The sequence below is a fragment of the Thunnus maccoyii genome, chromosome 10 (genome assembly GCF_910596095.1).
Source record: "Thunnus maccoyii chromosome 10, fThuMac1.1, whole genome shotgun sequence".
NCBI classification, from domain to species: domain Eukaryota; kingdom Metazoa; phylum Chordata; class Actinopteri; order Scombriformes; family Scombridae; genus Thunnus; species Thunnus maccoyii.
Window position 1 is genome coordinate 24918164 of NC_056542.1, and position 15512 is coordinate 24933675.

At 41.1% G+C, this 15512-nt stretch overlaps 1 protein-coding gene across 1 annotated transcript; it reads right to left on the minus strand.

Moving 5' to 3' along the window:
- Positions 1-2901: 2901 nt before the first annotated feature.
- gapdhs (glyceraldehyde-3-phosphate dehydrogenase, spermatogenic) lies at positions 2902-15512 on the minus strand. Its single transcript, XM_042422836.1, has 11 exons — positions 15432-15512; positions 6796-6855; positions 6051-6147; positions 5770-5876; positions 5029-5119; positions 4804-4922; positions 4550-4631; positions 4191-4342; positions 3878-4040; positions 3508-3605; positions 2902-3405 (listed from the first exon to the last, which is right to left on the minus strand). Exons 2-11 carry the CDS (start codon positions 6822-6824, stop codon positions 3336-3338), a joined length of 1008 nt encoding a protein of 335 aa, XP_042278770.1. The 5' UTR covers positions 6825-6855; positions 15432-15512; the 3' UTR covers positions 2902-3335.

Here is a 15512-nt window from a genome sequence, read left to right on the forward strand (position 1 = left end):
ACTGGATCAGAATCTTTTCAGTTAACAGATGTTGATTATCATGTCCTTGTGCTGACCTCTGTCTACCGTACTAGTATTACCTTAGTTTCAGAAAGATGTCATCCTGTAAAACAACATGCAGCACTATGCTTAAGTCCAAAAGCAGAACAGCTGAGAGTCACTGAAGCAAAGTCTTGGAAAAAAAAGTCTCTTCAGGTTCAGATTCAACTTCACATGAACATGACAACAATTAACACTTAAACTATATGTAAGATCTACTGAAATTAAATGTCTACATTTAATTTCTACAGAACTTAAAAAGGCCCTAAAATTTCTTGACAAAATGTTAAGTTCGATTGAAATATGTATTAGAGAGCAGACGAAAAAGTATTGATTAACAGTAGTTCATATATTGTGCTGTATATTAAAGGAAAGAGACAGACAGAATGTGTAAAATAAAAAATGAGTAAAATGTGTAAAATAAATGTAGCTAGTGTAACATATACCTTTAATTTTAATTCCACCTACTGATCTTGTGTCTTACGTTTTAGTCAACATTATCATCACAAGACATGGTAATTCTTAGCAAGCACAGAAATTGAGAAAGAAATGTTGGACCCTAAAACCACAACTTGCATTATTCAATGGGACTTGATGGAGACAGAAACCCTCCCACTGTGTGAAGCAGTATATATATATATATATATATATATATGTGTGTATGTGTGTGTGTGTGTGTGTGTGTGTGTGTGTGTATGTATATGTATACATATATATATATATATTTTTAATATATATTATTAATAGTAACAAATGTCCCCCCTTAAATCCCACAGACCTGTAACATGTTGTTTTAATGGCAGTATGTTCAATAAAACAGCAGGTGGCACTGTAGTAAAAAGCCTAATAATTTTCAGTTTCAGTTTCTTCTAAGAGGAAGTAACTTTTCCAAGGCCTTGCAGTAACATAAAAAAGACAGCAGATGGCTCTACAGGCTTCTGCAGCTGCTCCATCCTTTATGAATGAATACTTTATTTCAGTCATACATTATGAGAAACAAAACAACAGTGTGGGTATGCAACTGACAAAAACATAATCATACATGTTTGCACCAATCCATTTCACACAATAAATTCACACAATCAATGACCGAAAAAGGAATATGCTGAAGCCCAAGGCTTATTTTTGTCTACCCTATACGATCCATAAAATAACCCAGAATATCAGCAGTATGACGGAAAGAAAAAACTATTTTTTTACTCTAAATTGTGATCCTAATTGTTTTACATCTTAATCATTTTACCTCGTAATCCTTAATTATTTTACATTTTAAAGTTTTTTTGAAACTCAACAGAGAGTTACACATTTTCAACTCGTTACTAAGATCATTCCTTCACCTACCAATGTCTCTTATTATGAAATGACTTGGAGGATCCAGGAGAAGGGGAGCAGTGGAGTCACTGCCTCTCCTTCTGAAGGGAGACTAGCCAACTAACGATTATTTTCGTCATTGATTAGTGTGACGATTATGTCAATGGGAATTTTAGGCATTTTTCTCTTAAAAAATGATTTAAACTACTATTTGAGTATGGGGGTATGACTTGCTACAAAACAAAACAAACAAAAAAAATCAAACCAGGGATACTGATGTTAAATAGGTAAGCCACAAAGATTCTACCATTTTTGCTGTTTAAACATTTATGGTGAATAAATTGCCGTGGCCTCCAGTCTTTAAATGGATGGTATAACATTTATATTAACAGTATCATTATAAAATTAGTGCAGCAGCATCTCATTTCTCCCAATTTTTTCACAGTAGTTCTTCTTCTGCCCTGACTGTCACACCCTGCCTGGACTTTGTGTGTTTTTTGGTCTTTTTATGTTCTTGGTCTCCTGGTTTGCAGTTCTGTTTAGTCCTTCTGGTCATATGGGTCTTGTTATATTTGGGTGGTGGGTGTGGACTGCCTTTTGTTGTTTAGCCTGGTGTGTTGTGTACGTTAGTTTGGGTTCATGACGGTTCTTGGACAAGTTGGTGTGGGTTGCATTTAGAGTATTGTGTTTTCTGGGTTTTGGTTTTGTTAGTGTTTCCCTTGTGTGTTCATGTACTCCTCCTCACCTGCCCTGTATCAGTCTCGTTAGCCCTGCCCTGCTTCTTGTGTTTCCCTCAGCCAATCACTCCCAGCCTGCCCTTGTGTCTCGTCACCTGTTCCCCATTCCCTGAGTAGTTTAGTCTGTATTTACGGTCTGGTTTTGAGTTGAGTCTTTGTTGGATCATTCGTTTTGTTTCGTCTGCTAGTTCTGTTCAGCTCTGTTTGCCTGTTCTTGACCATCCACGATTAAGGGAGATTTTCATCAAATCTGCATTCTGGCCTCTGCGTTTGGGTCCAGTCCTGCTTCCCCACCCTGACACTGACAGGTTAGGTGAGGTACACCTGGCTGCAATGAAGGGACGAGAGGATTAAATGAAGTAGAAACCTTTTTATTGAAACCAAAACTGGAGTTCAGAGGAAGAAATACTTTATTGATCCTTGTGGGTTAACTGATCCCCTGCATTTGACCCATCCTATACACACACATACACACTAGGAGCAGTGGGCACCACAATGCAGCAACCGGGGAACAACTCCAGTTCTTTTGCACCTGGTGGAAACCCACACACATGGAAAGGACCTTGGATGGAAAGGGTTCAAATTCAAGACCGTCTTGCTGAGGCAACAGCACGAACCACTGAGCCACCATGCAGCCCTCAGGTTGCAACCATTGATGTTGTGTAATGTTCAATTTAATAATGGTTCACTCAAATATAGGAAGTGATATGTTAAGTAACTGTGTTGCATTGCAGTCACTGTATTAATGTCAGAGTGTCTCATGAGTGATTTATTGTCTTTTTGTTCATATAAAAAATGAAACAGGACAACTGGACAGTTTGAGGTTTTTCAAGTTTTATTTCTTTGTCTCATTACTCTTAAGCTGAGTTACAGTAGCTCTGCCTCTCATTTTCCTCCTTCCACTGGTGATTAAGCCTTTAAAACACACCAACATGGAGATGGATACAGTAGTTACCATAGTACTGAGCCATAACGACACATCTAAAGTGGCAGTGAGAGGTGGAGAGGGAGGGGCACACAGACACAAATACTGTCACCGACCGATCGTCTCATTATTAAAGGAAAAAACAGATAAACTGAGAACACTCAAACACACTGCTGCTGCTGCCTACGTATACTGTAGTCGAGCTAAGGACCGTGATGCTATGACTTGGCTATGGATGGGGACTGTGTGTAAAAGAGAAGGGAGGGGGTGAGAGGATGGTTGGGGTGGTCCCTTTCCTGACTTCCGTTCTGGACAGGAAGTGTCTACTCCTTGGTGTGCATGTACATCAGCAGATCAGCGACACGGTGGCTGTAGCCGAACTCGTTATCATACCTGGAGAGAGACGCAGGGAAAAGAAGAAAGAGAGATTTAATGATCAGTTTTGAAAAAGATAAAACTGTGTTTCCTTTTACATGTGGGACAGATCAAACTAACCAGGAAATGAGCTTCACGAAGTTGTCGTTCAGGGAGATGCCAGCGCCAGCATCAAAGATGGAGGAGTGGGTGTCACCGATGAAATCAGAGGACACCACCTGCAAAACACAAAACAAGTCAGATGTTGTGAAGCCAGGGACAGTTTATGCAATATTACTTACTAATCTCAAAATACACAATCAGTCAGAACTATCATGGAGGACACAGGTTATATTTTTTTTTCACATAAAACACAATTCATTTGAACAAGAATGTTTTCTAAAAATCAATCCTAATCCATGCATCCGAATGAAATTAAAACCCCACCCCTTCATCCCACTGAGTTATGATTTTAGCTGTGACATTATTACTAGTCATGTATTTGCATTACCTGGTCCTCGGTGTAACCCAGCACTCCCTTCATGGGCCCATGTGAGGCCTTCTTGACGGCTTCCTTAATCTCAGCGTAAGATGCAGGCTTGGACAGACGGCATGTCAGGTCCACCACTGACACATCAGCCACTGGCACCCTGAAGGCCATGCCTGTCAGCTTACTAGAGACAAAGACAGGACAAAAGATAGATATTAGACTTGTGTCACCACCTATTTTTTTCTTTCACAACATCTGTTAACCACCTTGATACAATTAAAGGTTCATCCAGTGATTAAGCTGATGATAAATAAGGTTGTGTGTATGTATTTACCCGTTGAGTTCGGGGATGACTTTGCCCACTGCCTTGGCGGCACCAGTGGAGGCTGGAATGATGTTCTGGTGGGCACCGCGGCCATCACGCCAGGCCTTGGCGCTGGGACCATCCACTGTCTTCTGGGTGGCTGTGTATGCATGGACTGTAGTCTGCAGAGGAGAGTGTAATATTACATACATGACACATATATTTCCTTAGTGTCTTAATTTGAACCTTCAACCCTGACATATATATTATATATATTACAGAACAATCTATGAAAAAGTCTTGAACTATTAAAACTCATTTGGACACAGATACATGTAAATTGAAATCATGCATGTTTTCAGAGCAGTAACAGATTTACTGTAACTTACCATGAGAGCCTCCTCGATTCCAAAGTTATCATGGATGACTTTGGCCAGGGGGGCCAGGCAGTTGGTGGTGCAGGAGGCATTACTGTCAACAGAAAGATAGACATGGTCACTAACTAGCAGACTCAAGAATCACTTGAAATACAGAAATCTTTTCATTTTAAAAAAATGATTTTACTAAAAGAGTACTAGAGAGGCTGCAGTAATTAATTAAAAATGTACAGTACGCAAAGTGTGCAAAACCAAAAGCAAGTTACCTGACGATGGTCATGGAGGAGGGGTCATACTTGTCCTCGTTGACTCCCATGACAAACATTGGAGCATCAGGTGAGGGGGCGGACACAACCACACGCTGAGCTCCACCCTGGAGGTGAGACTGTGATTGACCAGCAGAGAGAAAGAGAGCACAAGTTAGAAACTGGACAATCTGTGTACAGTATTTGCTTCTATGTTCATGTGTGTATGTGTTTGTGTGTACGTACGGAGGCCTTCTCCACACTGAGGAAGACTCCAGTGGACTCAACAACGTACTTGGCTCCAGCATTGCCCCAAGGGATCTCTGCTGGCTTCATACTAGAGTCAGAAAGGAAACAGAGTCAGTGTAAGGTTAAGTGAGTATCACTGCTGTCTAGGAGTTTCACGAAAGTAGAAACAGAGATAGTTATGTTTAGCAAAAGAAGTGAAAGATGGTCGTAGGAGGGTAATCTTGTTAGAACGGTACATCCAGTGCTGTCTCACTGACTGTGAATATCCTCTTTGGATAATTTCATGCCAGTAGTGTCATACTTAGTGCTCATACTGGAGGTAGTGTAAAACAGGAATGTCTCTTCCATATCCCTCCACTTTGTTGGTATTGGCTTTTGCAAAGTGGAGGCCCCACCGCTCAATGGACTAAAAAAACAGTGGGTACAATGGGTAGAGAGGCAGCTATGACAAGGCCTGAGGCAGCAGACAGCCTCATTCCGAGTGACAGGAATTCACCCAGGACATTAAAGACCAGCAGGACAAACTGGCATGAAATACCTCACCTTAAAATGAAAAATAGATTATGTAACCATTCCAACTGAACTATTAGATGGCTGCTTCTATACAGTTATACTCATGTTGGACCCATAATTCCTTCATATAAATCAGTGGACCTGTTCTTGGCTGCCACCAGTTAGCAACATTACTGATATCTGTGCAGAAACAGCCACTAGCCACCAAACGTCACCATCACTCACCACTGGAAGACAGAGATAGTGTTGCCATCGACGATGAGCTTGCCATCCTCCTGGGAGACCTCTCCATGGTAACGGCCGTGGGTGGAGTCATACTTAAACATGTAGACCTAGGAGAAGATTCAGATTAGTTGTTAGTAAAATTTCTGTGCTCGTCTGTTATTTTCTTCAACAGCCTCTTTCAACAATAGACACTGCAAACTTTTCAATTGAGGAATAATGAGGATCTACATGGATTTAAACATATTGTTGAGGATAATTTAAGTATTTGTAAGTTTGCTCACCATGTACTGCAAGTCAATGAAGGGGTCGTTGATGGCCACAACCTTGATGCCTTTCTGAAGGCAAGCCCTCAACACGAGGCGGCCAATACGACCGAAGCTGCAGAAAGAGATAAAGAAGGGTTAATAATAGTTGCTTTGGGAAAATGGTGGGAAACTTCCTCAGGATGTCAAATCACTCGTGGGACCTCACATGAACCCCATCAGCAGGAAAGTCATGCCCTTCTTTCACCTCTGTATTCTTGCTGCTCCACTACTGTTAAGCTCATTATTAATGCAAGCCAAACACGTTTGGTTGCTGGTTCACATTAAAATCTTGATGACCAAGGACAACTAAAGCAGCTACATGAAGTGCAGCATTAGTCATAGAGAACGTTTTTTTTCAGATCAGTTTCATATTTTGGAAAGAAGGAATGGTAGAAGAACATACAGTCATAGTTAACTGGTTAACTGAAGAGCTTCAGGCGACCTCCAACATGTAATCAAAGTAAACTACAGATTTTACTGTGCCATTACTGTTTAAAAGGAAATCCATTCGCACTGTTCTGTACCACAAGCTCTAATTACAGTTCCACAGGATCAATGTGGGCAAACAAATGCATTCGCAGCACCCTCAATAACCCTCTACTAATACCAGAAATTACTGGGTGCACAGTGAATGTTCATCCCCAAAATATGCTGCACTGACATCCTGTCCTTATCAAACTATAATCATTCTGAACTATCCTGTTTCTGAAATCAAACTCACCCATTGATTCCAACACAGAGATCTGACATGGCTGCTGCTGCTTTGGGGGGATTGAGTTACCTGGAGAAAAAAGAAAAAAAGAGAGAAACCAATGACATTAGAGAGATAACTACAGCTACTGAATGACGAAAATAACAATTCAATCTCATGTAGCAATGTCCTCTAACTGGCAAACAGACAAAATAACCATGTGCTCTTAACAATGCCAGAAATTAGTACAACATAACAATGTAATACACTCTCTTCTTTGTCGCTGAGATTAAACATCAGTTGGTAGGCTTGACAACAAAAACACAAATATGCAAATGCTTAGACAGATATAAACGGTCGCCTTGGCAGCAAGAAGTGGCTTTAATCAGGTTAGTTAATTTGTTAGCAACATACAGAGACTGCGTGTGTGTTGCACTGGTGTAATGTGGCCATGTCTGATAACTCTGGTCCTTCTATTCTTTGGACTCTACAAATCAAAAAACAGGAGACTCTTTTATGCCTTTATGAAGCTTTTCAATAATAACTATGCATTTGAAAATGTTCTGTTGAGGAAATCTAAACATCTACTTTGTATGATGTTAATTAATTTGCCTTTGTCAGCTGTCAAATCTGTACAATGCTGAAAGAAACAGACTAGAAACAATGTTAGCAGCAGTAACCTAACATTACATCGACAGGCAGTGTGACGCATTAGCACATACAGGTTAAAAAAACACCAAGGTGGTACATTGGTGTCCACAGATGAAGCTGGTATAACAGTATGAGCTGTGAACTTTGGTTGAAGGTGCAATAGTGGACTGAAAGTGTGCAATGGGTTTGATTCTGTTTGTTGTTTTTCTGACTGAAAAATACAGGCTGTCAAATAACATGTTTTATATATATCTGCTGCAGGAGGAGGGAGGTGTTACATCATGCATGGGCATGTTTAGAAAACAATGGAGAGGGATAAGGGGGCAGGGAGGAACGCAGAGTAAGCAGTAGGTATGTAACGCAACAAACAGAGACTTGTCTGCTGACTGAACAGAGAGGAAGCCTGGCCTTGACTCAACTATGTGACTTCTTTTCCCTCTGCTTTCCTCTCCTTTTCATACACTTATCTCTCCACGCCTCCTCTCTCTTCTCCTCCCACTGTTCCTCCCCCTGTATTTTCTACCAATTGCTTCGCCTCTCTCTTCCTGCCCCCTCCTCCACCATCTTATCTCTTCCTCTTCTCTGCTGTCTTTGGTATGTCTATAATAGAAGAGAAAAGCACTCTTTGATATCATATTTAGCTTCTTCTTTTATATCATGTGATTTGCCTTTTGGCAGAGAAAAATTATATCAAAGCACCTGAAACTGCGTCAAAGATTTTGTGTGTAAATTAGGTCAATACTAGGTTCATTACCAGCTGGTTTAAGAGATGTTTATCTGAAAGCCTGAATTAATTTAGGGACTCATTTAGGGTTCATTAAAACAGGGTGTACGAGTCAAGTATAAACCCAACACATGAACTCCTGTGGTTCAAGAGAAGTTGTGGTGAACTATTTTTTACCAACAGCTGCAGGCCTGTTAAATGTGGTGTTTCACTGAGGTATCGTCTCTTGAAAGATTTCTGTCTGTAACATGTATCCAAACACTTAGCTCAGACTGCCGAGCAGATATGTTAAGTCAGGAACATTAACCAGGTACTAACCTTGTCAGCAGCTAATGTGTGTGTGTGTGTGTGTGACCGTCCCAGGTAGACTAAGGGCGCCACGGATTGTCCTTGAAACTGGTTGGTTGCCATTTTAGACCACTGTAATCTCCTAATCTGTTGTATATGTGCTTCTGTCTCTGAGTGAGTGTCTCTGTGGGGAACATGTAGGACAGGCTGTCGATCTGGTGAAATGCATTGTGGGAGCACTTTAATAGACTGAAGGGGCAACCAGATTAGAGTAAATCATCTCTCTCTCATTCTCCCACACCGTCTCAAATGTATTTGAACCTGAGATTTATTCACTGTTGTTATTAAGTACAATAAGCTGATGCTCTGTCTCGCTTTGTAACAATTTGATACCAGTCAAAATTCATTTATAGAGCTATTATGGTCTTCAACTGTCAGATTTCAAACAGTTATTTTTAGCGTATATTTGTTTCTAGTATTTTTCTTGTCTGCCTGTTTGTAGCACCTTTATTTCAGGACAGAGCAGCCATTTTGTGTTCTGCTGTTAGCATCCATAATACAAGGTCGCCAAAGGAGAGTCAGAGAGAGAGGGAGAGAGAGAGCACACAGTATCATCGTGCTGTTCTCACATTTCTGTCTTTCCTCCCTTTTATACTTGGTTCCCACCATCACCTATTGTGCATTCACAAAGCCCTCTCTTTCCCCTCTTTTGAAGTTTCCTTCCCTGTCGCCAGTGCACTTTTGCACAGTAGAGCGTCCCAGTCCTTGGCTTTCTCTTTCTCCATACTAACTTCTCCATTTTCTCTAAACAGAGCAGTTGCCCTGGGTTTTCCAACACAAAATGGCTGCTCTATTGATGAATGATACTACTTTTTAAAGCAGAGTGGACTATTCTTACTGACTCAAGTAGATGGAAAATGGGACTGGACAAAGTTTGACAGAGCCAAATAACAGAGAGATCTGTTGGGATCTGGCTCCAGATGTGGAGAACTTGACAACTTGACAACCTGATCTCATGGAAAATAAAGTTTTTAATTAGTTGCTGAAGTTTAAACTATGAAAATGAGAGTATGTTTGAATGAACTGATGTAGGAGAGTACTGGAGACTTTTTACTATGTGCGCACAAGCCTGCCTGTATGAGCTTGATGACACGCCCCCTTCATATCCGTTACTGTTGCCTAGCTACAGTGTGGGGGTTGGCCAGTCAACGGGAGAAGAGGGAGGGTTAAGGCACTTCTCTAAAAGAAAAGGCCATGTCTAACATTTGGAGAGATAGGAGCCGTCATGACTGCATTACAAATAATGATGATGGTTGAACAGCGAGCAAAATTCATGCCCAGGAATTCGAACCCTGCAGTTAAATTATCCAACATTTCTACTGGCATTTTATAATAGGACAAAAATCCTCCAAAGCAGCCAGCAACTCTTTCCACTTCTCCACCACACAGTCCTGCCTCTTTTGACTGCAGACCAATCAGCCCAGATCTAGTATTCAGCTCACACTTTTTAACAGGCCGACACATACTCACATAGACACGTCCCAGCTCACAGAGGCAGTATTGTGCAAAGAGGACCACAGAAGTTAGATGTTGTTAACTGCAGCTTACAATCTGCTGACACTCACTCAAACGCAGGAAGAGGAGGCAGACAGACGGCCAGATAAATGAAGTGCAGCAAGGTTTCTTCAACATTTTTCTGGCCATTTACTACCTACTACAGATGTATTACCCTGCTCACTTTTGTTCACGATCAAGTTGAAGACAACAGGGACTGAAAAGATTAAAGTGAGTATTATTATGAGTTCACTTCAGTGGCAGCGTCCATTCTAAATGGATTAATCTGTCATATCAATGCTGGCATGAACAAAATACATGATTTAGATTCCTGAAGTGCAGCCAGCACTTCTTCTGATTGGCTGGCCAGGGACCAATCAGAGAGACACTTAACCACGCCTCTAAAGAGTAGGAAGGGAAATGCATCCATCTAGTCTCTCCATCTCTCCATCTAACCTTCATCTCTCATCCGCACTTCTGTGTCACCTCAGTTTTGCTCAATAAATCTCCCCTTTCACCAGTCAGATATTAAACCACACCAGTAAGTCAAACACTTGACAAGGGTGGTACGACCATACCTTCTTCTGATTGGTTAGAGAAAGAGAAGAACCAGCCAGTCAGACATGCTTTAGTGTTCAATCCCACTTTTTACCCACTAGTCGATCAAATACCTGTTGTCTTTATTCAGTGTGTAGGTCAGTCCCTCCTCTCTTCCTCCACCTGCTGTCTCTCTCTCATTGCCCCTTTTAATCCCATTTCTGTTGTATTATTCTCATCAGTCCCTCGCTTGCTTTTTTTTTTTGATATCACACTTCCCCTCCCCTTTTCCAATGCACCCAAACTAATCGTTCAAATTCGGCACCCTCCCTCCATCTGCCTATTTGTCTGTCCTCGCCACTCTTTGTCTGTCTGGTCCACCTCATTTAGCACACTCTACCCTCCCTCTGAGCTGCGACCCATTTTCCTCACACAAACACAGAGTTTCACCGGTGGGGGTATAGGGACAAGGGCACCGTGTCTGTGTGTAGTGCATCTACACCGGAGGGACCGTTGGGGGGAAAGATGACTCATACCCAGCCGACCAGAAAAGGACAAAAACAACAGGCTGCATCATAGTGGCAAAATCTCAAAATTTAGGCAAAAAAAATGTCTGATGCTGAGAGGAAAAAGGGAGAGGAGAGGAGGGAGTGTGAAACAGCATTTGCCTTCTGCCAGCACCTCCTCTGGTGTCAAGCACCAACACTTTGCCAAACAAACACTGACTCTTCTTTTCTCTGTAATATGTCAACAGTCTCAGAGGAGTGTTTGGACTGTGTGTGTAGTTCAGTCACTTGCTCCTATCCCTTATATGGACTTGAGTTTTATGCAGCACAGATGAGCTACTGTTCATCTTTCCAACAGTATTGGAAAACTCTTCACAAATAATGACTGGCCTATTTCAGCTTGTGTATCTACTGCAAATTTGTTTTTGAGTGAATGAACCGACTGACTCTTCCTGCCCACTATGCCACTCCCCCCAGCCTTCCTCCTTCGTCTGCCCTTCTTTCAGCGTCTCCTGCCTATTCAAACCTCCCTCTAGCTTTCTCTCCGTCTGTCACACCCTCTTTCTACACAGTATTTTTCCACTGCAGTGGGTTGATTGGCTATAGGCCAGACAGGCTATCCAATTAGGTAATGTTTTCTCGTCTTGCCTGCCTCTCAGTAAATTTAAATAAATCAAATAGCTTTGAAACAGTTATACACTCTTACATGTACAACACTAGTAAGGTCAAACTTTCTGTGGTCAAACTCTTTATTTGTCTTTCTGCTCATCTTTTTGTTCCTCCCTTCCTTTGCAGTGTACCTCCTTCCTCTCTTTTTATAGTTTCATCATAGAAGCAATGTCACTTTGCTGCTATGAACTAGTCAGTTAAATGTCCAATGCCATCACATCAATGGTCAGACACATGCAGGCGCCCACCACAGGCTGCGTGTCCTACTCAGCAGGTAGGGCCTCCTGCTGACAGCAACAGACAGACAACAAGTCTGCTGTTTCATCAGTGGCATAAGCAGCCAGAATTTATAAAGAATTGATAGATTTAAGTATTCCTATTACCAAATATACATACAGAGATCTGGGTTAATGAAATTAATAAAATAAAGCTGGTGGATTTAGTAACTTACTGCAAAGTGTTGTTCAAGCACACATTCATGCATGCACACACACATACACAGGTAGACATCAACCATCATGAATTATTAAAAGGTGTGCTGTATCAAACTGCAGAGGACTCAATAGGAGAGACATGTGACTACTCTGCAGACACACACAGACTGCTCATGCCCTTCTGAGACTGTCACCAGGCAGATGACAGATATCCTTCCTAAAGCCCTGGTCCTTTTCATCCCCTCCTCTCAAGCTCTCAAGCTCTCAAGCTACAGTACACCTTTATGCTGTGTGCACTGCTTTTCACTCATCATGGTAACACGTGTACTAACTATAAATTATAACTGTATTAATAACTGTAAATTATTTTTAAAACAAGGGTAACTGCTTTGTTACACATGTGTGGGCTTATATTTGTCAGTTGGACTTCCTTCCTCAGTATAAGGGTTATTTCCTTAAATTTACAACAGCTCAAAGTGCTGAGTCACTCTAGAGTTACTTCTCTCTCAACCACATCCTGGACAAGATGGCTGGTCGATTAGTCAGCTGCAGAGTGTAATAGAAAGAGACTCATACTAACCTCAGCCTAGAAACAACCATGCTACCTCTAGGTGGAAAACTTGAGTTGATCTAGAAAAAATGAGTCATAACCTCTTCAAGAAGAAGAAATGATTTGAATCTGTGCAGATCTTGAACCTGATTTGATAGAAGAAAAAATAGTCTATGTACTTCTCACAGCAAGTACCTGAGAATCCAATCCCCCTCTATGAATAATGTCATAGAAACCTACAGTATGGCCTCACTTACATCACGAGTAGCTCATGTGTTGTCAGTATGTTCTTAATAACATGGCTGTGGTGTTTGTTAGGCTAGGAGAACATGTCTTGTGTGTTCCTGGTAGTGCTCTAGCTAATTTCATTGGCTACTGATATACTCCTTGCTCAGCAAAGCAGCCAACATGTCGGTCACACAGCCGCTGACATTTACATGTCAGACATTTATCTGACACCCTGACCTGCAGCACTTTAGAGTAAGCACAAGAGCAAAGTGAATGTCACAGTGATTATGTGTGACATGACAAGCAACAACTGGGCCTTATATGTGTCCATAATAATATGATTATAATAATACACCTCAGAACAGGTTTATCTTTGGTTAATATTATTGGCATGGCACTAGTTTGTCATGATGTATAGTATTTAACCACCTCAAATGCATTGATAAGACTAGTAGACTAATTTGAATTTTAAAATTATATTGTAATCACTGTCATTTTTAATATATTAAACTGTATATTAAACAGTAATTAAACTGGATAAATTTGTGCTTTAATGTTAGGACCAATTAAAGACATTGGTCCAGAGGGAAGTTACAATCAGTCATAAATCATGTTAATTAGAAATACTGCAAAATCATTATCTGCTGATGCATAGCACATGGCTGCTAATGTTCTCCCAAAATGATCAACACAAAGCCTGAAAAGCCTGGTTACATATATATAGCTTTGATAATATAATACTATAATACTTAGCAGCCCCATGGCAGCTCTGGGCTTGTTATTAATTACCTTAAATCATTCACAACCTAAACTATGGGTCCAGTGTGGATAGCCCATTTCAAGCTGATGAAGGAGTTTGAGAATAAAGATTAGCAGCCGGTCAGCATCACTGCTGCAGCTCAAGGCCTGCTGTGACCTTCCTCAGCTGGAGTGATGACCTTCAACAGTGAGACAAGGCCAGACATGTCTGCATCTGCATGTACCACACCTACCTGAACTGAATGAAAGTAACTGTGAGCTAACAGTGATAACCACGTGTGGTTACAGTCTTATTCACTGAATTAAAACCAGTATTACTATCAATAATACTGCTCTTAGAAACAGGATGAGATTGATTAACATTCCCAATTTTTGTATAATAGCATTGACTGGCTTTTAGGTTTTGATATATATTGATTTTGCCATTTTTAAAACATCAATTCTCCTGTTACTGTAGCTTCCTCTTATTAATTTTCCACACAACACACGGCTCACTAGTTCCGCTCTTCAGGCGCCTAGTTAAAAGCTTCATAATAAACTGAGATGAACTTTAGCTGTGTGGTATGGTTGCTTTTAAAAACGCAGGCCTCTTTGAAAACCGCATCAACAGGTCTGTCGAGTCAAATTGCGGCAGAATCATGCGACATGTACTCTTCCCTCTCTGCCCTTCAAAAAAGCATCACAGGAGCACTTTCAGCTCTCCCTTGTTCATCTTTCGAGACTCAAGGTTATTCATTTATCTCGTTTCGGTTCTTCGGTTCTTACATCACAGTAACCTCACAGTAACCGTCATTGCGAGAGTACATTCATCTCTGAAGTCTAATGGCGCAACGACGGCAGGCTTCATCATGAGGAGCCAGGGAGGCACGTAGCTTCACCTCCGGCTCACGCACACCCATTAAGCCCAATACACTACTGTAAACAGCAGTAAACTACAGATTTCACTATAAACTCGTTTTCATTCAAGCTTCTACCTGGATAGATTATTGCTAAGTATTCTGTTGTGATAAACGCATATTCTTGTATTTGGTTACGTAACATGGAGACTAATCCACTTCCGCAAAGATGCAGCATTGGGAACTGCCAATGTCACGTTACCCGCTTAGTATGACAATTTAGCTTCGGGTGAAAAACATATACATTATGAATGAACCGCATTACATGATTGCATTGCAAAAAGGGCATAATTTTATAGCTTTTGGTTTAAGGTAAATGAACTACGCATGCAGGGAGCATTATACAACCAGCAGCCTCTCTCTCCAGACTCCATGGTCATGGCCGCATCCCCTCCCATCCTCTCTTCTCTCTTCATTTCCCGCATCATTAAGGCATGCATCCAGCGAAAGAGGATGTCTTAATTATGCCCAATGGACATTACTTTAGCCTTTCATCCTCTTATCAGTCTCCAGTGTTCCTGCGCCACTTTAACTTTTACTTTTGGCCGATTAAAATTAAGCTGGATGTACAAAACGTGCACAGGCTTCAGTTACAGCCTTTGTTAATATCAGTTTAAATTAAAAAGAAATGCGTGGGATTTAACGTCAAAGCTGAAGATGTGTAATTTAAAGAAGTTAACGTATGATAGGCCAACATTGAAGCGCCGACAGATAAGCTAACATTTGAAACCGTAGTGAAGACTCTTTACAACGCTGAACCGTTTGTATACGTTAATTGTGCCGAATTTCGATCATTTTCGGCAAATATGTGTACCACGGCCGTTATAAAGGCCGATACACACTGAAGGCTAAATCGGGTTTACAGCTTACCTCTTGGCTGATGCTTCTTCTGTCTGTGTGCGCAATCCTCAGTACCGCCTGCCGCTTTTATACAAGACACGTGCCTCGGGG